Source organism: Chiloscyllium plagiosum, unplaced genomic scaffold (genome assembly GCF_037043375.1).
Source record: "Chiloscyllium plagiosum isolate Xiang-an unplaced genomic scaffold, Cpla_swu_hap1 HiC_scaffold_15, whole genome shotgun sequence".
NCBI lineage: Eukaryota > Metazoa > Chordata > Chondrichthyes > Orectolobiformes > Hemiscylliidae > Chiloscyllium > Chiloscyllium plagiosum.
The window spans coordinates 13,995,229-14,021,292 of NW_028270153.1; the positions used below are offsets into that span (position 1 = coordinate 13,995,229).

Genomic DNA, 26,064 nt, shown 5'->3' on the forward strand with positions numbered 1-26,064 from the left:
TTGAGTTTCTGGTCAATGATAAACCCCAGGATGTTGATAGTGGGGGATTCAGTTATAGTAACACCGTTAAATGTCAAAGAGCGTGCTTAGATTGTCTCTTATTGGAGATGATCATAGCCTGGCATTTGCCTGGCACAAAAGTTACTTGCCAATTGTGATGCTGGGTAACTAGTGTTGCTGGCCATCCAGTTGGCTGTCAGCTTCCTGAGGTGTGATAAGAAAGTCAGAAATGCATTTTGAACCAATTGGCACTACTGACAGGATTAACTAGCTAATGTTGATCCCAATACACTGTTACCTGTATACCTCCTTCTAAATTCTTTGCTCTGTGTGCCCTTGCTTACTATGATCTGCCTGTACAGCTTGTAAACAAAGCTTTTCACAGTATTTCAGTATGCGTTGCTGTCTGGGGGATGTGTGGCCCCCATCTGAATTTTTAGCTCGTGACCATGGAGTTCTGTAAAATCCAGTCCACAATAGATTATCTGGATCATTATCACATGCTTATTTGGGGGAGCTTCCTATGCACAAATTGGCTGCTCTACTCTCCACTTTTCCCAGAACTTCTCCATTTCAAAAGTACTTAATTGGCTGCAAAATGTGTTTGGGAATATCGCGTACTTGCTTCAGGACCCTGGCGCCAACTTGTGATGATGTCACACAGCTGCACCTCACTAGGCAAAACTAGCACAGTCTGGGCAGTTAGAATACACTGCAGTTCCTGGAAACCCCCAGCAGGTTGTGACAGTCCGGAGTGGAAGACCTACATGAACACTTGTTGATTTGAGGTTACAATCAGTTCAGCTTTGACTTATTGAATAGTGGAACAGGCCCGACTCCTCCTCCTCCTCATAACACAAAGGACTAGTGCGTATTTAGGACATAGATGGATAGGTTATTAATTGAGAGATGAAAGATAATGGGGATGAATGTGTCTGGGGAGAAAGTGAGGTCTGCAGATGCTGGAGATCAGAGCTGGAAATGTGTTGCTGGAAAAGCGCAGCAGGTCAGGCAGCATCCAGGGAACAGGAGAATCGACATTTCGGGCATAAGCCCTTCTTCAGGAATGAGGAAAGTTGGTCCAGCAGGCTAAGATAAAAGGTAGGGAGGAGGGACTTGGGGGAGGGGCGTCAGAAATGTGATAGGTGGAAAGAGGTCAAGGTGAGGGTGATAGGTCAGACTGGGGTGGGGGCGGAGAGGTCGGGAAGAAGATTGCAGGTTAGGAAGGCGGTGCTGAATTCGGTGGATTTGACTGAGACAGGGTAGGGGGAGGGGAAATGAGGAAACTGGTGAAATCTGAGTTCATCCCTTGTGGTTGGAGGGTTCCTAGCCGGAAGATGAGGCGTTCTTCCTCCAACCGTCGGTTTGTTGCGGTCTGACAATGGAGGAGTCCAAAGACCTGCATATCCTTGGTGGAGTGGGAGGGGGAATTGAAATGTTGAGCCACAGGGTGGTTGGGTTGGTTGGTCCGGGTGTCCCAGAGGTGTTCTCTGAAACACTCCGCAAGTAGGGCCTGTCTCCCCAATATAGAGGAGGCCACATCGGGTGCAGAGGATGCGATAGATGATGTGTGTGGAGGTGCAGGTGAATCTGTGGCGGATATGGAAGTTTCCTTTGGGGCCTTGGAGGGAGGTGAGGGGGGAATGTGTCTGGCTTTGGTATCAGTCATGATAAAATGGCAGAACAGAATCGATGGGCCGAATGGCCTAATTCTGCTCCTATATCATATGGTCTTATCGTCCTTTTTTAATGTTACCATGAATCAGTGCCTGGCATATCCACGTATAGCCATATTTGGTGTTAAATTATATTATGTAATTATATAATACATTGCTTAACTGTCTAATTTAAACCGGACTTGACTTTGACTCCTCGATCAGTCTGCCTCGGAACCAAATCTAATTTGACGCCAGACCGCACAAGAAAAGAGGATCGTTCTGAAGTTGTGAAAGGTGCTACATGAATGCAGTTCCTTCGCTGAAGTTTTCCCTGGACTGCTGTTGACCAGAGGACGGAACTTTTAAAAAGAGTGTGAAGACGATGAGGAAGGCAGCGGGTTTGGGTTTTTGCTTGGTCTCGGACGCTGACTTCTGGGCTGTTGCATTTAAAAAAGTACTTGCTTAGATGGAACAATTCGGCTCCTTTCCCAACGAGCTGTACCAGGAGATGGGGAGTTGGGAAAGTGGGGCGGGATAGGAGTGTAGGAGATGCAACCTGAGCTGTGTCTGCTAACTTGGCCGTGCGTTCAACTGGTGCAGAGTGGAGGGAGGGGGGAATGTGTGTGTGTTACAGCCCTCCTTGCTGCATTGGCTGAGCCTGTGCGTTTGAAGTCTGATCTTGCTCCATTTCCATTCAGGGGCTGGTCAATCGATCAGACACGAGGAGCCAGCTTCTTCAGTGCAGCGACCACAGACAGACACGCAGAAAAAGCAGGAGGAGACCTTCACCCAGCCTCCTGTAAGCCAAAGTGGACCTTTGTTTTTGATTTTTAAGATCCCTGGTCGGAACTCTCGGTGTCTTTCGCTCCGAAACTTTGCCCAACTCGATTGGAAATGGTGGGAATTTCTGGCTCCTATCAGGGTAAGTACTGACCGTCCAGCAAGTCCACTCCGTTCAGCTGCTTCGAGGGGGCACTTTTGTCTTTGTTCAGTTCCAGTGGGAAAGGGTTAAGGGGTGGGAGAGGACGAGGAAAGTAAACTTCCCTGTCCAAAATGCTGTCCAAAGCCACATGTTAAGAATACTCCCTTTTTATTAATTTGCCTTATAAAGTAATTGTTGAAACAGAGAGGGCCGGTTGCTGGGAAGGGGGTTGGGAGGGGGTCTCGCTGTAACTTTCATCGGAGCCAATGTGTTGATGCTAAACGTAGTTATTGTGTTATTGTGTCCTTGGGCGATGTGACAGATGGGGTTGTGGGGGCTGTGGTGTTGTTGATTCTCAGCCCATTTAGTTGAGTGTCTTTCCCAGGACTCGGGTTGTGATCCTTGTCTGTGTGCGTGTTTTTTTTAATGTATAGTGCAAGTCAAAGCAATAGCAGTTGCAACCATTTGTAATTTTACTCCAGTTAATTTCTTAAAGACATCTCAAAATAGTTCGAGTAGAATTCCCCGTCAGTTTTCTTGCAGTTGCCTAATGAAAACACACAGTACAGAATCTTTGTTCTACGCTCATTGTTCATTTGCACCAGTTGCTCTTGAACTTGTTTTGCTTGCTTCGTACAGATCCCGGCTGGCAATGGCTAATTGATAATCAGTATGCTATGTAATTGCTATGAATAATCTTGAGGACCCTGTGGTATGGCTTACACACATGGTCAATAATGGTGTAATAACTGGTATTTCCAGAGTCTGGAATCATTCAAAATCTGTTGTATACAAAGTTTAGAAATAATGCAATATCTGTTATTTACATGAGGAACAGTACAATAACTTTGATAAATATGGTCAGAGTGCAATATCGGGTATATACAGGGTGAGGAACAGTACAATAACTTTGATAAACATAGTCACAGTGGAATATCGGGTATATACAGGGTGAGGAATAGTACAATAACTTTGATAAATATGGTCTCGGTGCAATATCGGGTATATACAGGGTAAGGAACAGTACAATAACTTTGATAAACATAGTCACAGTGCAATATCGGGTATATACAGGGTGAGGAATAGTACAATAACTTTGATAAATATGGTCTCGGTGCAATATCGGGTATATACAGGGTAAGGAACAGTACAATAACTTTGATAAACATAGTCACAGTGCAATATCGGGTATATACAGGGTAAGGAACAGTACAATAACTTTGATAAATATGGTCACTGTGCAATATCGGGTATATACAGGGTGAGGAACAGTACAATAACTTTGATAAACATAGTCACCGTGCAATATCGGGTATATACAGGGTGAGGAACAGTACAATAACTTTGATAAACATAGTCACAGTGCAATATCGGGTATATACAGGGTGAGGAATAGTACAATAACTTTGATAAATATGGTCTCGGTGCAATATCGGGTATATACAGGGTAAGGAACAGTACAATAACTTTGATAAACATAGTCACAGTGCAATATCGGGTATATACAGGGTAAGGAACAGTACAATAACTTTGATAAATATGGTCACTGTGCAATATCGGGTATATACAGGGTGAGGAACAGTACAATAACTTTGATAAACATAGTCACAGTGCAATATCGGGTATATGCAGGGTAAGGAACAGTACAATAACTTTGATAAACATAGTCACAGTGCAATATCGGGTAGATGCAGGGTAAGGAACAGTACAATAACTTTGATAAATATGATCACAGTGCAATATCGGGTATATACAGGGTGAGGAACAGTACAACAACTTTGATAAACATAGTTACAGAGTTGAAAAGTGTGATGCTGGAAAAGCGCAGCAGGCCAGCCAGCATCCGAGGAGCAGGAGAATCGATGTTTCTGGCATAAGCCCTTCTTCAGGATACTCACTGAGATCCTTGTAGAGGGAAGGGGAGAGCTTCTTCAAGGTAGGCATCCTTGCAAGAGGATTCGCAGTAGGTTAAGATCAACTAGGAGAAAGTGAGGACTGCAGATACTGGAGACCAGAGTTGAAAAGTGTGGTGCTGGAAAAGCGCCTGAAGAAGGGCTTATGCCCGAAACGTCGATTCTCCTGCTCCTTGGATGCTGCCTGGCCTACTGCGCTTTTCCAGCACCACACTTTTCAACTCTGGACTCTAGCATCTGCAGTCCTCACTTTCTCCTAAACATAGTTACAGTGCACTATCTGGTATATACAGGGTTAGGGACAGTATAATATCTTTGATAAACATAGTCACAGTGCAATATCATGTATATACAGAGTGAGGAACAGTACAATTTCTATGATAAACATAATTTGGAGGTGCCGGTGTTGGACTGGGGTGTACAAAGTTAAAATCACAAAACACCAAGTTACAGTTCAATAGATTTATTTGGAAGCACTATCTTTTGGAGCACTGCTCCTTCATCAGGTGGTTGTGGAGTATAAGAGTTTGTAGTAAAAGTTTTCAGTGTGATGTAACTGAAATTATATATTGAAAAATACCTTGATTGTTTGTTAAGTCTCTCATTTTTTAGAATGGGCATGTTGGTTTCAGTTCTTTCATATGTAAATCCCAGAACTTTCTTAAAGTTACATTCTCAAGTGAACTTTAACAATAGGTTTGTCCACATAATGCATTGAAAGTGTGAGGCTGCCTGTGCCCCAGTGTTCAGACTGATTCTAATCTAAAAAAGGGATTTACAGAATCTCATATGGATTCATGCAGTTTTTGAGCAAGATAAAATGTAATCCTGCAAGTACAAATTCACCCCACAAACTTTAGATCTGTGCGTGTGTGCATGTGGGTGGGTGTGTGCAGGGAGGGGGTGTATGTGAGAGAGTTTGTGTATAGGAGAGAGACTGCGTGAGTGTATGGGTCTGTAGGAGTGTGTATGTGGGTCTGTAGAAGTGTGTGTGTGAGTCTGTAGGAGTGAGTGTATGGGTCTGAAGAAGTGTGTGTGTGTGTCTGTAGGAGTGAGTGTGTGGGTCTGTAGGAGTGTGTGTGTGTGTGGCTGTGTCTGTAGGAGTGTATGTGTGGGTCTGTATGAGTGTGTGTGTGTGGTTGTGTCTGTAGGAGTGTGTGTTTGTGAGAGTGTGTGTTTGTGTGTGTTTGTAGTGCAGTGGGGTCACCTGGAGCTTGACATGAACCCAAGGTCCCGTTTGAGTCCATCCTCACGGATTCCGAACTTGGTTATCAGTCTCTGCTAGGCCACTTTGTGTTGTTGCCTGAAGTCTGTCTTAGATTTAATAAAGATGGAAATGTGTTGCTGGAAAAGCACAGCAGGTCAGGCAGCATCTAGGGAACAGGAGAATCGACGTTTCGGGCATAAGCCCTTCTTCAGGAATGAGGAAAGTTGGTCCAGCAGGCTAAGATAAAAGATAGGGAGGAGGGACTTGGGAGAGGGGCGTCGGAAATGTGATAGGTGGAAAGAGGCCAAGGTGAGGGTGATAAGTCAGACAGGGGTGGGGGCGGAGAGGTCGGGAAGAAGATTGCAGGTTAGGAAGGCGGTGCTGAATTTGATGGATTTGACTGAGATAGGCTGGGGGGAGGGGAAATGAGGAAACTGGTGAAATCCGAGTTCATCCCTTGTGGTTGGAGGGTTCCTAGCCGGAAGATGAGGCGTTCTTCCTCCAACCGTCGTTTCGCTGTGGTCTGACGATGGAGGAGTCCAAAGACTTGCATATCCTTGGTGGAGTGGGAGGGGGAATTGAAATGTTGAGCTACAGGGTGGTTGGGTTGGTTGGTCCGGGTGTCCCAGAGGTGTTCTGCAGACCTCACTTTCTCCTCTTAGATTTAATTAACCTTTATAAGGTCACCCCTCAGCCTCCAATGCTGCAGGGGAAACAGCCCCAGCTGTTCAGCCTCTCCCTGTAGCTCAATACCTCCAACCCTGGCAACATGCTTGTAAATCTTTTCTGAACAAAAATCAAAATAGTTCACAGGATGCAAAGTGTTTTAAGAACTCCAGTGATCATGAGAAGTGCTATATAAATGGAAGCTTTTCTTTTAGTTCTGAGTTTGCATTTTTTATTTGTTTCTGTGATATGGGTGTTGCTGCATTTGTTGCTTCCGCCCAGATGCCCTTAACTGCAACGCTTGCCAGGCCATTTCAGAGGACTGTCAGGAGCCAAGCACAATGCTGCTGATCTCATGTCACACATGAGCTGGACTGGCGAAAGAAGGCAGGCTTCCTTCCCTAAAGGTAAAAACAATGACTGCAGATGCTGGAAACCAGATTCTGGATCAGTGGTGCTGGAAGAGCACAGCAGTTCAGGCAGCATCCGAGGAGCAGCAAAATCGACGTTTCGGGTAAAAGCCCTTCATCAGGAATAAAGGCGGAGAGCCTGAAGCGTGGAGAGATAAGCTAGAGGAGGGTGGGGGTGGGGAGAGAGTAGCATAGAGTACAATAGGTGAGTGGGGGAGGGGAAGAAGGTGATAGGTCAGGGAGGAGGGTGGAGTGGATAGGTGGAAAAGAAGATAGGCAGGTAGGACAAGTCATGGGGACAGTGCTGAGCTGGAAGTTTGGAACGAGGGTGAGGTGGGGGAAGGGGAAATGAGGAAAATGTTGAAGTCCACATTGATGCCCTGGGGTTGAAGTGTTCCGAGGGGGAAGAAGAGGTGTTCTTCCTCCAGGCGTCTGGTGGTGAGGGAGCAGCAGTGAAGGAGGCCCAGGACCTCCATGTCCTCGGCAGAGTGGGAGGGGGAGTTGAAATGTTGGGCCACAGGGCGGTGTGGTTGATTGGTGCGAGTGTCCCGGAGATGTTCCCTAAAGCGCTCTGCTAGGAGGCGTCCAGTCTCCCCAATGTAGAGGAGACCGCATTGGGAGAACGGATGCAATAAATGACATTAGTGGATGTGCAGATAAAACTTTGATGGATGTGGAAGGCTCCTTTCGGGCCTTGGATGGAGGGGAGGGAGGAGGTGTGGGCACAGGTTTTGCAGTTCCTGCGGTGGTAGGGGAAGGTGCCAGGATGGGAGGGTGGGTTGTAGGGGGGTGTGGACCTGACCAGGTAGTCACGGAGGGAACGGTCTTTGTGGAAGGCGGAAAGGGGTGTGGAGGGAAATATATCCCTGGTGGTGGGGTCTTTTTAGAGGTGGCGGAAATGTCGGCGGATGATTTGGTTTATGCGAAGGTTGGTAGGGTGGAAGGTGAGCACCAGGGGCGTTCTGTCCTTGTTACGATTGGAGCGGTGGGGTCTGAGGACGGAGGTGCGGGATGTCGACGAGATGCATTGGAGGGCACCTTTAACCACATGGGAAGGGAAATTGTGGTCTCTAAAGAAGGAGGCCATCTGGTGTGTTCTGTGGTGGAACGGGTCCTCCTTGGAGCAGATATGGCGGAGGCGGAGGAATTGGGAATAAGGGATGGCATTTTTGCAAGAGGTAGGGTGGGAAGAGGTGTAATCCAGGTAGCTGTGGGAATCGGTGGGTTTGAAAAAATTTCCATGTCTTAAAAATGTCAGTGTCTCCATTAATGACGACCGACTTGACACGGACATTTTTTACAAACCCACAGGCAAAAGCCCTTCATCAGGAATAAAGGCGGAGAGCCTGAAGCGTGGAGAGATAAGCTAGAGGAGGACCAGTTCCACCACAGAACACACCAGATGGCCTCCTTCTTTGGAGACCACAATTTCCCTTCCCATGTGGTTAAAGGTGCCCTCCAACGCATCTCGTCTACATCCCGCTCCTCCGCCCTCAGACCCCACCCCCTCCAATCATAACAAGGACAGAACGCCCCTGGTGCTCACCTTCCACCCTACCAACCTTCGCATAAACCAAATCATCCGCCGACATTTCCGCCACCTCCAAACAGACCCGACCACCAGGGATATATTTCCCTCCCCACCCCTTTCCGCCTTCCGCAAAGACCGTTCCCTCCGTGACTACCTGGTCAGGTCCACGCCACCCTACAACCCATCCTGTCATCCTGGCACCTTCCCCAACCACCGCAGGAACTGCAAAACCTGCGCCCACACCTCCTCCCTCACCTCCATCCAAGGCCCGAAAGGGGCCTTCCACATCCATCAAAGTTTTACCTGCACATCCACTAATATCATTTATTGCATCCGTTGCTCCCGATGCAGTCTCCTCTACATTGGGGAGACTGGACACCTCCTAGCAGAGCCCTTTAGGGAACATATCCGGGACACCCGCACCAATCAACCACACCGCCCTGTGGCCCAACATTTCAACTCCCCCTCCCACTCTGCCGAGGACATGGAGGTCCTGGGCCTCCTTAACCGCCGCTCCCTCACCACCAGACGCCTGGAAGAAGAACGCCTCATCTTCCGCCTCGGAACACTTCAACCCCAGGGCATCAATGTGGACTTCAACAGTTTCCTCATTTCCCCTTCCCCCACCTCACCCTCGTTCCAAACTTCCAGCTCAGCACTGTCCCCATGACTTGTCCTACCTGCTTATCTTCTGTTCCACCTATCCACTCCACCCTCCTCCCTGACCTATCACCTTCATCCCCTCCCCCACTCACCTATTGTACTTTCTCCCCACCCCCACCCTCCTCTAGCTTAACTCTCCACGCTTCAGGCTCTTTGCCTTTATTCCTGATGAAGGGCTTTTGCCCGAAACGTCGATTTTGCCTGTCTTCGGATGCTGCCTGAACTGCTGTGCTCTTCCAGCACCACTAATCCAAATTCCTTCCCTAAAGGACAATTTTGAGGGTGGAAGATGGGAGCCAAATCTCAAAAGTGCCAAAGCAAAATTGAGGAAGGAACTGACCTCAGGTGGTTTCAAGACCCTACACAGTCATTGAACAACATTCAAGGAGTGATTAGTTATTGCAATGTGGTCATATACTTGGCAGCTAATTTGCAGACAGTAGATTGAAATAAATGGCTAGATCTGTTTTAGTGGTGTTACTTGAGAGGCGAATGTTGATCAAGGTCAAGGGAGAACTGCCTTATTCCTCAAACAGCAGCTTAAAATACTGTGCTATCAATAAATCTGTTTGAGTGGAATGGCTACACCATGATAATAGTCAATGCCTTTGGCACGTGAACCATTTTTAATGGTTTATTATTTCCTATTTTTAATCATAGGACTCTGTAACTGAAACAAAATTGTCTTAATTCTCCTTAAATTAAGGTTTGTTTTAATAGTGACTTTGCCACCTAATAAGACGAACAATAGTCCAAAACACACAATTCTGAGTTAGATCTATTTAGTGTTTTTTTTAAATTGATGCTAAATATAATACATGTATTTTCTTTATTATATATTCAAATTATGCCAGAGATGCTTGGCAGTTTATCACATATTTGGATTGGAAAGCTAAATTTTCAGCTTGTGGATCTTAATACATCTTGCTTTCTGTGGTCTTTTTTAAAAAGCCAATCAGATAGGCAAGGTGGGCCAACGTTCCAGCCCAGATTCTGGGGCCAGGTATCTGGAGAGAGACATAAACTCCAATCTATCTGATGTAGATTTGAGAGTGTTAGGTAATGGCACCATGGCAGGCACTAGGGAAGGGCAGAGAGGAACTGACGTGGGGTGATGTAAAAAAGCTGGAAGTTGGTGGCCTTTCTGACAGAGTGCGCGGGATCACAAGACTCAACTGCAGGTCCAATATTACCCTCAAGTCTGTAAATGGTTGCGTTAAGCAAGAATTAATGATCAGGGAGGGAGATGGTAATGTCAGTGGACAGGGAAACTAAACTTTTTAAGAGAACTTAAAATACACTTTATTCATTAAAACATTCTTTACATGTACAGTGTATACATAGTCAAAGACAGTTTGGTTCTGTACAAGGAAACAGACAAACTTTGGAGTTTGACTCTATCGAAACAAACCAAAAGCATCTCTTACATGAACCAGACTATATTTACATGCATTTGAGGCATAAGGTGGGGTGTGTGTTTGTGTGTGTCTGGTAACTGAACAGACCCGCATTTAACTTCAGCAGGAAGACCTATAACAGTTAGGAAACCAAATATCATGCCAAACTCCAGGGACACTGGTTTAAGTCTTAGCACAGCAACTGATGGAGAATAAACCTGGTCTTGGTGATAGTGACTGTGAAGATATTATCAATTGTCATAAAAATCAATCAGGGTCACTAATATACTTCAGGAAGGGAAATCGGCTGTTCTTGCCCAGTCTGGCTTGCATGTGACTCCAGAGTCACAGCAATGCGGTTGACTCTTAACTGGCCCCTGACCAACCATTCAGGTCAATGGCAATTAGAAATGGGCACCAAATGCTGGCCCTCTCAACAATGCCTACATCGCATGGAAGAATAAAGAACAGAGTTAATGCCAGCAAATAGAGATAAGCCTTTTGGCTGTTTCTGGTGGGTCAGTACCAGTGCGGCATCTTGTTAGCACACTACCAGTATCTGTTATAGGAAGGATATTACTCAGCTAAAGAGAGTTCAGAAGAGACTTAGCAGGTTGTTGCTGGGTATGGAAGATTTGAGTTATAAGGGAAAACTGGCACTATTTTCACTGGAGCATAGGAGGTTGAGAGTGACATTTGGGGAGGCTTATAAAATCATGAGGGATATAGATAGGGTTATAGTAATTGTCTATCCCGAGGATGGGGGATTTCAAGACTCGCGGCAGATTTTTAAGGTGAGGGGTTTTAAAAAGATATGAGGGGCAAATGTTTTACACAGAGGGTAGTTCGTGTGTGGAATGAACTTCCTGAGGAAGTGGTGGATGCAGGTACAGTTACAACATTTAAAAGACACATAGATAAATACATGAATAGGAAAGGTTTGGAGGGATATGAGCCAGGAGCAGGGAGGTGGAACTGGTTTAGTTTGTGCTTATGATCAACATGGACTGGTTGGACCAAAGGATCTGTATCCATGCTGTATGTGTCCATGATTCTATGTTTATATACACTGTCAGTAATGGTATGCTTTACACAGAGAACGACTGATATATTAGAGGAACGTCGGAAAAGGCCTCTCAGTCCTTAGAACATGCTTCATCATTCAAGTGCATAATTGATGCCTTCCTCCATTCCATGTACCTGCTTTTGCTCCTTAATGCCCTCTTCGAACAAAGTTCTATTTATTCCAGTCTCAATAGCTTCATTTGCTCCAGCAGCTGCAGCATTTTGGGGAAGAATGTTCCAGATTTTGACGGGTTTTTATTGTATCAAAGGGCCTCTCGATGCCACTCCTAAATGGCCCAGCCCAATCTGCAAGATTACAGCCATCATTCCTGATTCTCACACCAGGGAAAGTGGTTTCACTGTACAGACCTTATTGAATCCCCTTTAATGTCTTAAACAGTTCAGCCAGATCAGCCTTCAGTCTGCAGTATTCAAGGGGAGCTGAAAATGTGTTGCTGGAAAAGTGCAGCAGGTCAGGCAGCATCCAGGGAACAGGAGAATCGACGTTTCGGGCATAAGCCCTTCTTCAGGATTTGCAGCAGGTCAGGCAGCATCCAGGGAACAGGAGAATCGACGTTTCAGGCACTAGCCCTTCTTCAGGAATCCTGAAGAAGGGCTTATGCCCGAAACGTCGATTCTCCTGTTCCCTGGATGCTGCCTGACCTGCTGCGCTTTTCCAGCAACACATTTTCAGCTCTGATCTCCAGCATCTGCAGTCCTCACTTTCTCCTCAAAGTATTCAAGGGGATACAAACAAAGTTTGCGCAGTCTGTCCTCCATTTAATCCTTACAGCCTTGTATCATTTTGATAAATTTGCCGTGCACCCCATTCAAGCCAAGATATCTTTTTGACACCGAGGTGCCTGCAGTTGAAAGCAGTACCTCAGTTGAGGTACAAACAACCTGCTTTAACTGCGACATCTCTTCCTTTTGTATTCTAACCCTCTTGAGATGAAGGCAAACATTCTATTAGCCCTTTTGATTGCTTTTTGTCCCTGGCCGCAAGCTTTAAATGATTTGTCTGCTTGGATGTCCAAATCTCATTGCTCCTCTACAGTCCCTCGTTCCTCACCATTTAGAAAATCCCCCTGATTTATCTCTCCCTGATAGGTAGATATATTAATGCTGTCACATCCTTTTACAAACAGTACTGCCTATAGCCCTGCTGTAGTCAGCTCCGTAATAATAACAACTCGCTGTCTGTCTGGAGGAAAAGGGAGTGCGTTCCCCTCCCCCAGGCCACTCGAGACGACAGTAATGGGCCCCTTGCTGTCCATGCTTGTGAATGAGAGTGCCCTTGCATGGCCCCCAGCAGAAATTCTTGTCGCTGTATGCATTTAACAGGATTCTACTGTACTCCAATATCCTGGAATGCTGGGTGGCCCAATGAAAGCCACCTTGTAGACTGACCGGACACATGGTGAACTGAGGCAGCCTGCAGATGTTTTCTGACTGTTGGTGTGATGTTGGCAGCTATTTCCCTGTAGCACTTTTTTAAAAACTGTGTGTGAGCGTTTACAGTATACCGCAAATACTTTGCCCACCTGCGTGGCAGCGCCAAAGACAGCAATACATAGCCCCCCGCTAGAAAACAGAAGGGAGGAGTAAACTTGCATTTATGTGGCACCGTGACTTCCCAAAATTCTTCACGTTTGACAAAATATTTTTTAAGTATTGTCCAGGGGCTTCCCGGATGCCACTCCTAAATGGGTTGGAATCACAAGCACAGTCATGGGTTTAAGTTTTAGGGGTATAAAATCTGAAGGCGAGCTTTGGCCAAATTATGTCACCCTAACAAACTCCCCCATTCTCTCGTCTGTCCCCTAGCCTTGCTGGTAAAGTTCTTGCTGAAGAGTCGTGACAGTTTTCAAACCTCAAAATGGGGTCACAGTGGTTTAAGATGTTTGTTGACCACTGGTCAAAAAAGCGTGGCAGAAAATTTGCAAGCCCTCAAAACGAGCAAAATGGCAAGGTTTTTTTTGATTGTTTTGATGTACTATTGTCACATGTACCTAAGTACAATGAAAAGTTTTGTTTTGAGAGCAGACCAGGCGGATCATAACAAACAAGGACACACAGATCATTGGGTGTTTAGGCAGAGTGAGGCATACAAGGCATACAGGAGTTGCACAAAAGCAAGATCAATATTAGGTTTCAGATTAGAAACGTCCATTCAGAAGTCTAAAAATGGCAGGGAAAAAGCTTTTCTTCAACCTGTTGGTGCGTGTGTTCAAGTTTGTGTCTTCTGCCAGGTGGACAAGGTTGGAAGAGAGTATTACCAGGGTGGGGGGGGGTCTTTCATACTGTCTGGTAGCCTTTCCACCGCAACGGGAAGTATAGATGGAGTCCGTGAATGGGCGGTTGGCTTTTGTGATGGTCTGGGCTGTGTTCACAACTTTCTGTAGTTTCTTATGGTCCTGGGCAGCGCAGTTGCCACACCAGGCCATGACACATCCAAATACAGTACATTCTTAGGTGCAATTGTAAACGTTGGTGAGGGTCCTTATGGACATGCCGAATGTTTAGCGACACTCAGTGATTGATATCAGTCACAACGCTGGGATATCTCCTCTGCTGTTCTTCCTTAGTCTGCTATACAATGGCTCACAATAGACTACAGGTTACTGCTGGGGTATTGCTGTGAAGGGACATTTTGGTTTGGATCAGATTGCTGCTGCTGTTACTTTTAGACATGGAAAGATTGATGTTATATCATTCAGATTCACTCCGTAGAGGCCAGAGACGTGGTGTAGTTTCCACAGGCCTGTGCAGACATGCCCGAGGTGTTGAGGAGACAATTGGGAAATAGCCTTCAGCTGCTTCAGGCTGCGCTCAGCAATTCCCTCCTTAAAGCCCTCTGCCTGTGTCTCGTTTATAAGAAGCTCCTTAGAATCTATCTCTTTGACTAAGTCTTTAGTCACCTGCCTCAGTGTCCTGCTGGGTGTCAGAATGCCTTTCTGATTTAAGCTGTGTGTGTAACATCTCGTCTCAAGGTAATCTTTAAACACAAGTAGTTGTGTGGCGATTCAGAGGCACCTATTGATCTGTACCAGGGTGTGGATGCGTGGGAAGCACTGGTCAAAACTTAGACCCTGACCAATTGCGCACCTCCTGGGAATATTAATTGGGTAGTCAGATACATTAATGGATGATGTGATGGAGATGGAAACATGAGCCCTTTCTGACTGAGATAGAGTGGGGGAATCACAAAACTGGTTGAAAATTACCCTCAAATCCACAAAAGGTTTCATTCAGCAAGAATTCGTGACCAGGGAGCGAGACAGTGGTGTAGTGATAATGTCTGTGGACTGTGATACCAGATACCATGGCTAATGCTCTGGGGATACTGATTTAAGTCCTACCATAGCAGCCGGTGGAATTTTAAATGCAACAAATTAATCTGGAATATTAACCTGGTCTCAGTGATGGTGACTGTGAAGCTATTGTTAATTGTCATAAAAACATATCTGAGTCCTTTCAGGAAGGAAATCTGCCATCCTCACCTGGTCTGGCCTACACGTGAATCCAGCCTACAGCAATGTGGTTGATTCCTAACTGCCCTCATATGTGGCCCTGTAGAGTGTGAATGCTAAGGGAGCGCTGGTCAAACTTAGGCCGTAATGATGCATGCATCTTATGGAAATATTAATCCGTTGGGTAGTCAGACAGTGAGGTGTCTGATACACCTTGAGATGCTGCGTGGAGAGTTGCTCTGGGCCAGGAATGGAGGCCATTATAATTCAACATGGCTGGCCTTGAGCCAGTTGAATTGTTACAGAATGGCACAACTATATGTCTCTGCAAAGAGATTGTCACTGCGTTGGAATTTAGGTTTTGCACAGGTTCTGTAAGCAGCAGTTATTTGTATCAGACTTGAGGTGAACATCTGCACACATCATGTGAAGTCTGCACTTGAAGCTGAATGCTAAACTTTCACAGGAGTTGAGAATGTGATCAGCAACATCTCTGAATCTCCTTTTTTTAAAATTTAGAATCTCCTGTTTGTACCTGTCAGCTAGGGCTCCCTGATTGGCCTAGCTTAACAACCCCAATCAAGAATCTTATAGTCAATGGGATGCACCTAGCCTTCGTTCCAATCACTACAACCTCCCTTTAAAAGTAAAACAAGCCATAGAATCGTACAGCACAGAAGGAGGATAGTCAGCCATCCTTTATGTGCTGGAAGCTGTTTGAAACTGCACGATGGCTCAGTGGTTAGCACTGCTGCCTCACAGCACCAGGGACCTGGGTTCACTTCCAGCCTTGGACAACTGTCTGTGTTGAGTTTGCATGTTCTCCCTGTGTCTGTGTGTGGGTGCTCTGGTTTCCTCCCACAGTCCAAAGATATGCAGGTTAGGTAAATTGGCCATGCTAAATTGCCCTTAGTGTTCAGGAATGTATAGGTCAAGTGTAAAAAAGGATAGTAGGGGAATGGGTCTGAGTGGATTACTCTTTGGAGGGTTGGTGTGGACTCGGGCTGAAGGGCCTGTTTCTACACTGTAGGGTTATCCAATTTGACCCACATATCCTTTTAGCTCCTTTTCCCCCGAGCCTTACAGTTTATTTCCCTTCATGTTGTTATCCAGTTCTGTTTTGGAAATCCCTATCACCAGTTGCTTCCACAGTTCTTTCAAGCTGTGCATTCCGGATAACAACTTGCTGCATATTTTTTCTTCTCATGCTATATTCCAATCAAAAAGGAATTTGTTCTGCTTCAACTCTTTCCTCACAAAAACACCCTTCCTTTTACGCAATACGTCATTGTACTGGTTCTGAGATAGAAATGCCATGCTTTTAATTTTCTCACCATGACTGCAATGGTCTATGAGAAGAAATTGTAAGCCTTTTTGCATTGGTCTTCAGTTTAGTTCCCATCTGTCTGTCAATGCACACCTTAATCTTTCACCAGAGAACTCTTGAGGTAAACCAGTCAGGAATGTTTGATGGACTGTGATACTCTTGTCCTTCTCCATAATGTTTTGATAGCTGGGGTCAGTTTAAAGAACAAATAGCTAATTTTGACACACCAAGCAGCAAGCAGTTTTGTAATTTATTCGAGTTTGCGTGCTTCAATAGTATCTATTCTGCCCTTCTTTTTTTTTCTTTATTTATTCACAGGATGAGGGTGTCGCTGGCTAGGCAGCATTGCCCATCCCTAAATACTCAGAGGGCAGTTAAGAGTCAATCACATTGCTCTGGGTCTTAAGTCACATTAGGTCAGGAGGTAAGGATGGCAGTTTCCTTCCCTAAAGTGAACCAGATGGGTTTTTCCAACAATTGGCAATGCATTCATGGTCACCATTAGATTACTAATTTCAATTTTTTTTATCCTTTTATTTTGTTTGTTTATTTTTGTCCCTCTATTGCCTGTGAGTAGATGCTGGTGAGACCCTTCTTCAACCACTGAACTTCTTAGAGTGTAGGTGCACCCACAATGCTGTTGGGAAGGTAGTTTGGTGATTTTGAGCCAGGCACACTGAGGGAAAGGCTGTCACATTTCCAAATCAGAGTGGTGTAAGACTTGGAGAATTTGTGAAGGGTGATGTTCACACGTACCTGCTGCCTTTATCCCTCTCGATAGTAGTGGTTGGCAGATTGGGAGGTGCTGTTGAAGGAGCTGTGGCAAAATCCTGTCATGTGTTAGCTGAGAATCCATTGGTGGGGGGTTAAGCGTGTTCACCCATGGATAGGGGAGCATACAATGAGAATTCATTGAGATGATGGATGGGGAAGGGTTTAGTAGCAAAGTGCATGATGCTCAAATTGATATTTTGTGATTCTTTTCAGGTGTGTGAGCATTCATTGCTCCTGCTTGAAGACTATAGAGGTTTAGGTCTTGGGAGAAAATGAGGACTGCTGATGCTGGAGATCAGAGTCGAAGAGTGTGGTGCTGGAAAAGCACAGCCGTCAGGCAGCATCCGAGGAGCAGGAGAGTTGACGTTTCGAGCGTAAGCTTATGCTCCAAACCTCGATTCTCCTGCTTTTCGGATGCTGCCTGACTGGCTCTGTTTTTCCAGCACCACACTCTTCGATGAGGATAAAATCTTGTCAACCTGAAGTCTCACAATTCTCTGCACTCAGTGTGCAAGGGAGACTTGAATTTTTATAGCACTTGTTACCCCAACAGGATATCCCAATGCGCCTTACAGTGAACAATTTGCTTTTTGACGTGTAGTTGCTGTTATAATGTCAGACATACAGCAGCCGCCAATCCCATGAGCAGCAAAGTGATGTCCTGTGTGGGGAAAAAAAACAGAAAATGCTGGACAAACGCAGCAGATCTGGCATCATCTGTGAAGAGAGACAGACATAATTCACGTTTCAGATCGATGATCTTTCATCAGAACCCTTTTGACAAGAGGTCATCAACTGTAAAGGTCAACTGTGTCTCTCTTTCGACAGAGACTGCCAGACCTACTGAGCTTTTCCAGCACTTTCCGCTCATCGTGCAGACTTCCAGCATCCACTGTGTCCTGGTTCTGATTGAGGTCTTTTCTGATGTTGACAGAGGCACCAATATTTGCCATACAGCAGGGATATCTCTCCTGCCCTTCTTCGATTATAGCGGCCAGAGAACTGTTGTGTCCACCTGAAAGGTCAGGCAGGACCTGAATTAATCTGAAAGACTTTGTTTGGAAATATGCCAGTATCCAGTCAGGCATCGGGCCACGAAGGACTCAGATTCGGTCCCTGTAGTGTGTGTGTGTGTGTATCCTTGTTGATGTGTGTGTGCACATATCTTTTTTTTGTGTGTGTGTAGGTCTGTTGTGTGTTTGTGTATTAAGCTGGCCTGGCACAGAGAGTAGCCCAATGTTACCTGAGGGCTAAGTGTGTTATTGCAATGGGTGCGGAGGATGATGGTTGTTCAGGAATAAAAACAGTCTGGCTTCTTGCTTCTTAGAAGTATTTAGTGATCTTTTCTGGGAGCTGTGAGTGAAAGAGGTGAAGGCTACTGAAAATGCTTCGAGTCCTGTGGATGTGTCCTGGCATTCAGGGCTCTATAATGTAAAGTGATCTGGGAGGGAGTCAGAGCTATGAGTACAATGAAAAGAAAAGTGGCAGCTGTCAATTTATGTTATTGATTAGCTAATTGTTATTGTCACTGGATCAGTAAATCCTGAGTCCCAGGGTAAGATCCTCAGGACATGGGTTAACGACAGATGGTGAAACTTGAATCCAAACAAAATCTGGAATAAAAAGCTAGTCTCATGGCGAATGCGTAACCACTGTCAACTGTCACATAAATCCATCTGATTCACTAGAATCCTTCAGGAAATCTGCCATCCTTACCTAGTCTGGTCTACATATGACTCCAGACCCACAGCAATGGGGCAGTTAGGGATGTACAATAAGTGCTGGCCAATACATCCTCATCCCTTGAATGAGTTTTTATAAATACACTAATCAATGCCAGATACACTAATCAATGACAAATACACAAATTAGTGCCAAATACACTAATCAAGCACTAGGGAGGTGACGGTTTTGCTTGTCATGCAACCATCCCTTAAGAGAAAAGAATCAGAGGAGTTTTCAAAGTTTGTGCGAAGATTTGTAGCTCGGGTGCTCGTTGTTGTGGTTCTGTTCGCCGAGCTGGAAGTTTTTGTTGCAATTGTTTCGTCCCCTGGCTAGGCGACATCATCAGTGCTTGGGAGCTTTGCAGGAGGCTCCCAAGCACTGATGATGTCACCTAGCCAGGGGACGAAACGTTTGCAACAAAAACTTCCAGCTCGGCGAACAGAACCACAACAATCAGAGGAGTTTCTCTAATGGTTGCAGGAATGATGCCGGGCTCACGGTCTCAGGGAACATCTCTAGTGTTATGAGGTCTCAGGCACTACTGAGGCAGTGCTGCACTGTCAGTGGTGCCATCCCTCGATGAGCTACAAATTCAAAAGCTTGTCTGTCCTCTCAGATAAAAAGATGTGGCACTATTGCAAAGCTCAAACAGGGGATGCGGATGGCCTAGCACTATTATTGCTAGACTATTAATCAGGGATCCAGTTGATGTTCTGGGGACTTGGTTTGAATCCTGCTAAGGCAGAGGGTGGAATTTGAATTCCACAATAATCTGGAAATAATAGTCTAGCGATGACCATGAAACTATTGTCAGGGGATAAAGTCTAAGTGGTTCACTAATGTCCTTTAGGGAAGGAAATCTGCCATCCTTACTTGGTCTGGCCTACACATGACTCCAGACCTACAACAATGTGGTTGACTCTTAACTGCCCTCTGGGCAATTAGGGAAGGGCAATAAATCCTAGTCTAGTTGGTGACACCCACATCCCATGGATAAATTTTTAAAAAGGGGGGAGTTATTCCCGGAGAGCTAGCTAATATTTATCCCTCAGCTGTCACCATGAGAGCAGATGTTCTGGTTAGAATCACATTGCTGTCTCTCTGGGATCTTCCTGTGCCTGTGCTAGTGGATTTCATTTCCCATATTACCACAGTGACAAAATGCCAGCTAGCAGTTCATCAGCTGTGAAATGCTTTGGGAAGCCCCCAATACTGAGAGAGGTGCTACACAAATGCTGGTCGTGCCCTGATTTTCTTTTTAAGTGTGTTTTTTGTTGCAGCCCTGGCCAGCTGATGACTGAGCTCTCTCTCTCTCTTTTTCTCTCTCTCTCTCTCTCTTTCTCTCTATCTCTTTCTCTCTCCCTCGTGAAGTCGTGTGAGCTGTCAGCTGGCTTTTGTTACGCAGTTGCACTGTCTTCTCTGTAGCAGAAGGTTGGGAGGTCTGGAACAGCTTAGGGAATTGAGTCAAAGCACATTCCACCTGTTCTCTGCACAAGAGATTAAACCGAGCTCCCATCTGCCTTGACGCAGAGAGGAACCCATATCACCCTCTGTAACATAGCAGCAGTGAAAACCCAGGTGCCTTGGTACAATGTCTCTGTGGCAAAGCCCAGGGTTAATTAACATAGAAAAACTGTACACAGATTAAAGAGTCTGTGACTTCTTGTTGATGCCACATCCAAAGTGTTGGAAAGGAATAATGTAGAACATAGAGTACATTACAGCACAGTACAGGCCCTTCGGCCCTCAATGTTGCACCAACCTGTGAAACCAATCTGAAGCCCATCTAACCTACACTATTCCATTCTTGTCCATATGTCTATCCAATGACCATTTAAGTGCCCTTAAAGTTGGCGTGTCTACTACTGTTGCAGGTAGTGCATTCCATGCCCCTACTACTCTCTGAGTAAAGTAACTATCTCTAACATCTGTCCTATATCTATCACCCCACAATTTAAAGCTGTGTTCCCTCTTACTAGTCATCGCCATCCGACGACAAAGGCTGTCACTGTCCAACCTATCTAACCCTCTGGTTATTTTATAAGTGTCAATTAAGTCACCTCTCAACCTTCACTCTAACGAAAACAGCCTCAAGTCCCTAAGCCTTTCCTCGTAAGACCTTCCCTCCATATCAGGCAAGATCCTAGTAAACCTCCTCTGAATCCTTTTCAAAGCTTCCACAATTGTAGACTAGAACTGCACACAATACTCCAAATGTGGCCACACCAGAGTTTTGTACAGCTGCAGCATGACCTCGTGGTTCTGAAACTCAATCCCTCTACCAATATCTGAGAGTGAATAATCACAGAATAATCCAGCATGAGTTAGTCCACCATGTTGGTGCTAGCTGTGTTTTATTTTATTTATTCATTCATGGGATGAGGGCATCACCAGCTAGACCAGCACTAACCCATCCCTAATTGCCCAGAGGCCAGTTAAGAGTCAACCATATTGCTATAGGTCTGGAGTCACACATAGGTCAGACCAGATAAGGATGGCAGCTTTCACTCCCTGAGCATGGTGGCTCAGTGGTTATCACTGCTGCCTCACATTAGCAGGGACCCAGGTTCAAATCCCCCTTTGGTGACTGTGGAGTTTGCACATTCTTCCCATGTTCTGCATAGGTTTGCTCCTATAGTCCAAAGGTATACAGGTTAGGTGAATTGGCCTTGGGAAATGCAAGGTTACAGGAATAGGGTAGGGAACTGGTTCTGGATGGGATACTCTTCAAAGGGTTGGTGTAACTTGATGGGCCAAATGGCCTGCCTCTACACTGTAGGGATTCCATGATTCTAGAGAATCAGACAGGTTTGTGCTGACAATCAGCAATGGTTACGTGGTCAACAATAGACTATTATTTCCAAATTATTATTGAGTACAAATTCTACTATCTTTCATGACGAGATTCAAACCCAGGTCCTCGGAACATTACCTGGGTGCCTGGATGAATAGTCTCGCCATTAAACCAGTAGGTCATCGCCTGCCCATAAATCAGTGATACACATAATGCAGTGCTCCCTGGAAGGCTGTGTTGTTCCTACCTCCTTTAAAGGGCTGCTAAAACTTAGTGTTGCCGTGGCATTAATGCGCGATTCAGAGGCACGGAATTGTTACAGCACACAAAGAGATCGTTTGGCCCATCAAGTTTGCCCCATTTCTTCAAATAAGCATCATTACCTCGTGCTTTCTCACCATACCTTTGCACATTATTTCCATCCAAATCATCCTTGTCAATGCCTCAACTGAATCTGCATCCACTGTATTTCCAGGCAGGGCAAGTTCATACCATGACTGCTGGCTGGGTGAAAAAGCTTTTCTCATGCAATCGCTGACATTCCACTCTGGATGTTGAATAGAGCTCTAGCACAAAGAGCCAACTGGCCTCCTCTTGTGTTGTATGATTTATTAAAATACTTTTTATTAGATTACCTACAGAGTGGAAACAGGCCCTTTGGCCCAACCAACCCTCTAAAGAGCAACCCACCTAGACCCATTTCCCCCAACTAATGCACCTAGTACTATAGGCAATTTAGCATGGCCTACATACATTTGGATTGTGGGAGGAAACCCACACAGGGAGAGCGTGCAAACTCCATACAGACAGTTGTCCATGGTTGGAATCAAACCAGGGACCCTGGACCCTGGTGCTATGAAGCAGCAGTGCTAACCACTGAGCCACTGGATTTGGTCAGGAGCAATCCTGTGAAAAGCCTAATATCCAAATTGATGATATTATCTACATCCACCTCAACACCCCCCCCCCCCCCCACCCACAACACTCCCCATTTTCAATGAAACATGTTTTTGAAATGTTCGCTTCCTGCAGAAATGTCGCATTTGTGTCTGGCACTTCCCACAGCTGCTGGTGTCAGCTTTATCTGGGATTATTTTCTTTTCCTTTCACGGTGCATTTTTTTTTGCAAAACTCTGTCGGATGGAGATTTAATCCTGCCCCCCCACCCCCAACACCTTGCCCCTTTGCCCACTTGTTACAGAGGATGTCAGTCGTCTGTGTTTGGTCACGTTTAAAATGAAAACCTCAAAGTGTTTTGGCCCCAGACCCCCGAGCGAGCACTTCTTGCTCTTATTCTTTTGATAGGCATGAGCGAAGCCCAGTGTAGACCGCAGCTCCTGGGCTGCTATCAGCTGCTGGAAGCTCTGGGTCTTGTTTTGGTTCTGCGCTGCTCCTTAATCTGGTTTATCTCACAGCTGCACAGGAGTAAGCACCTCACAGAAGCTGTGTCTGCTGTGAAACACTTTTAAAAAATCCATCAGCATCTCTGATAATGATAGCAGCTTCCTCTTCGTGTTGTCGAGGCTGCATTCATTGTCTTCCTCACCCACTGCCGTTGTGAGTCATTTTGCCTTTTGCTTTTCTCTGCTCTTGCCCCCACCCCACCTTTGTTTTTAAAGTCTGATCTCTTTTGAGAAATTGTCTTTCTCCGCCTTCTGCCAGTCACTTGCGTATGACTCCACACAAGTGGTCAACCTCACCGCACCCCCCCGACCCCAAATGTCTGGTGACTATTCACCTGCAGGAGCCGTCACAGCCCAGCACTATTTGGCCGCACCCTCCCAGTGCGCCTTCAGCAGGCAGAGATCAGAAGGCAGAAGTGCCTCGCATCAAGCAAGGTGGTGGGGGAGAACTCTCCTGAGCTCAGGTCAGCCGCTGTAATCCTGGGAAGTTGTGCATCCAAATACACTTCAGCCGTTTCAAGGATGGCAGTTGCAGGGGTTGTGGGAGGGGGGGGTGGAATTGGGGGTGAGAGATAAGGATTGGGGTGGATAGGTTGCAGTGTGGGCAGCAAGCCTCAGGGGAGGTGCTATCCTGTCAATCATGGCTGAGTTGGTAGTGCGTGTGCCTCTGAGACAGGAGGCCCTGCGTTTAAGGCTGACTGCTAAAGCAGGGTGTCACGACCCAGGCTGGTAATCCAATGCCATACAGAGGGAGTGTAGGACAGGCTACCTCTGAGGATTCTGGGTAATCCAAGGTGGAGGACAGGAAAAATTTCTGGCTGTAAGAGCTGCTCCTTTCTTTGAGGTATTTTAGGTGTTGGAGGTGATTTCCTCAAATTCCAGGAGCAGCAATTACTGTTTTATATGAAGACAAAGGAAGCACATGGTGAGGTCATTGCAGGAGAGAGAGAGAGAGAACCTGCACAGTTACTGCCTTTGCTGTTTTGAATTCATGTATCGCTGGACATTGGAGTGCGTCTGAAAAAATTAACAAACAGTGAAATACACAACTAATCTTGGAGGAACTGTTTGGGCGAAGTTACCTAAGGGGCAACTTTTTCACACAGAGGGTGGTACGTGTATGGAATGAGCTGCCAGAGGAAGTGGTGGAGGCTGGTACAATTGCAACATTTAAAAGGCATCTGGAGGGGTATATGAATAGGAAGGGTTTGGAGGGATATGGGCCGGGTGCTGACAGGTGGGACTAGATTGGGTTGGGAAATCTGGTCGGCATGGACGGGTTGAACCGAAGGGTCTGTTTCCATGCTGTACATCTCTTTGACTCTGGGTGAGACGTTAAACGAAAGCCCCATCAGCCTGCCTGGTGGATGTAAAAGATCCCATTGTGCTACTTCGAAGAGAGCGGGGAAGTTACCTTGGCAAGTACTTATCCCTCTATCAACATTGCAAGAACAGAAGACCATTTTGTGATATTGCTATTTTTGTGAACATTTGCCCCAAATTGTCTCCTGGGTTTCTTAGTGTAAGAGTGACTACTCTTCAAAAATAATTCTTTGGCTGGAAAGTGCAGTGAGTTAGTCTTGAAAGGTGCTATATCAACACAAGTCTTTGTTTCGGTGTGCCCATTTTCAACCCTGAACTTAATGGGAGTGGCAGTGTGCTGGCAATGTCAATGAATTTGTAAAAAAGTGCTCAGCGAAGGATCAATAACCAAAGGGAAGACACTTGGAGCAATTTTCCAAAGAAGCGAATATGATGTGTGAAAAATCTTTGTTAGGGTTTGGAATAAACTACCTGGAAATGTGGTGGACGCAGGTTCAACTGAGGCATGGAAGAGAGTGTCTTAGTTGAAACACAGAGGGTCTGACAGGGTTGCACTCCCCCTCTGCTGGCCTGTGAGAATATCTTTTGCCCATATTTGCCATCCTCTGTGCAAAAGCTAACGACTCTGAACAATATTCCCACTTCATCTCTTCTGCCCCTATTGTGACAGAGGTTGTGATTATGTCACATGCATAATTTGAATATTTGGCCTGTCAACTAATCAGCCCCCTTTTCTCCTGTGGTACAAATTATTGCGAGAGTTTGGTATTTGACTTCCTTGTGTGTGTGTCCTGATGAGTGTAAACTTTGAAGCTTCAACAGCATGTCTCTCTTTCAGCACAGTTTCAGTTTTGTGAAGTGTATACTTATTTCTCCATTTGCTAATGGAGTCCCTGCTTTGGATATTGTTTGAAAACCTCTTGCAGAATTGACAGTCAAAAATCTTGAGTAAGGCTTGTAGTTCCATTGAGTGCCCATTCCACCTCATTATGTCTGAAGACGGAACTCTGCAGATTGCTGACTGCATGGTACAAACCAGGAATGAAACCAAGTAATAAACCATCAAGAATGTCATCACTTTCTATCTACAATTTCTTGTAATATAATCCAGGTGATGTTTGTATTCAGCCCTCCATCTGATATGAGAGTTGGACATGATAAAGACAGATGTAGATGTTTCCTGGTTTGATTCTGAGCATGTGTAGTTTGCAGAGTTTTTAAAACATTCATTCACAGGATGAGGGTGTCACTGGCTAGACCAGCACTTATTTAGAGTCAACCACGTTGCTTTGGGTCTGGAGTCACATGGAGGCCAGACCAGGTAAGGATGGCAGATTCCTTCCCTAAAGAATATTAGTGAACCAGAGGAGTTTTTCCCAACAATCAACAATGGATTTACGGTCACCATTAGACTCTTCATTCCAAATACGGAACAGCCTTGTTTATCCGAACATCAGTTATCCGAATTTCAGATTACCCGAACAAGATCTCAAAGTTCCGTAAAAATGTTATCCAAACAAAATACTCCCCGCCCGTCTTGTTTGAATTATCGAGGTTGTTCTGTATTTATTGAATTCCAATTCCACCATCTGCCATGGCAAAATATGAACCTGGGTTCCCAGAACATTACCTGAGTCTCTGGATTATTGGCCATGGGTGCTTAGACCTATTCTCCAAATAAGCAACTCGTGGTTGTAATCCCATCATTTCCCCCTTAATGTCTTTTAGGGAAGGAAACTGCCATCCTTACCTGGTCTGGTCTACATGTGATTCCAGCAATGTGATTGACTCTTAACTGCACTTTGGGCAATTA

The 26,064-nt window shown here is 45.5% G+C and overlaps 1 protein-coding gene across 2 annotated transcripts in view; it reads left to right on the top strand.

Annotated features, from left to right (window-relative positions):
* The first annotated feature begins 2,390 nt into the window (after positions 1-2,390).
* Positions 2,391-26,064, top strand: part of LOC122560270 (protein CBFA2T1-like) — a 162,542-nt gene continuing 138,868 nt past the window's right edge. For both annotated transcript variants that reach the window (XM_087994753.1, XM_087994752.1), the window contains exon 1: positions 2,391-2,580. Coding sequence is in view for 1 of the 2 variants with exons in the window: in XM_087994752.1 (XP_087850878.1) it covers positions 2,553-2,580 (28 nt within the window). In the remaining variant the exon portion in view is untranslated. The remainder of the gene's footprint in view (positions 2,581-26,064) is intronic.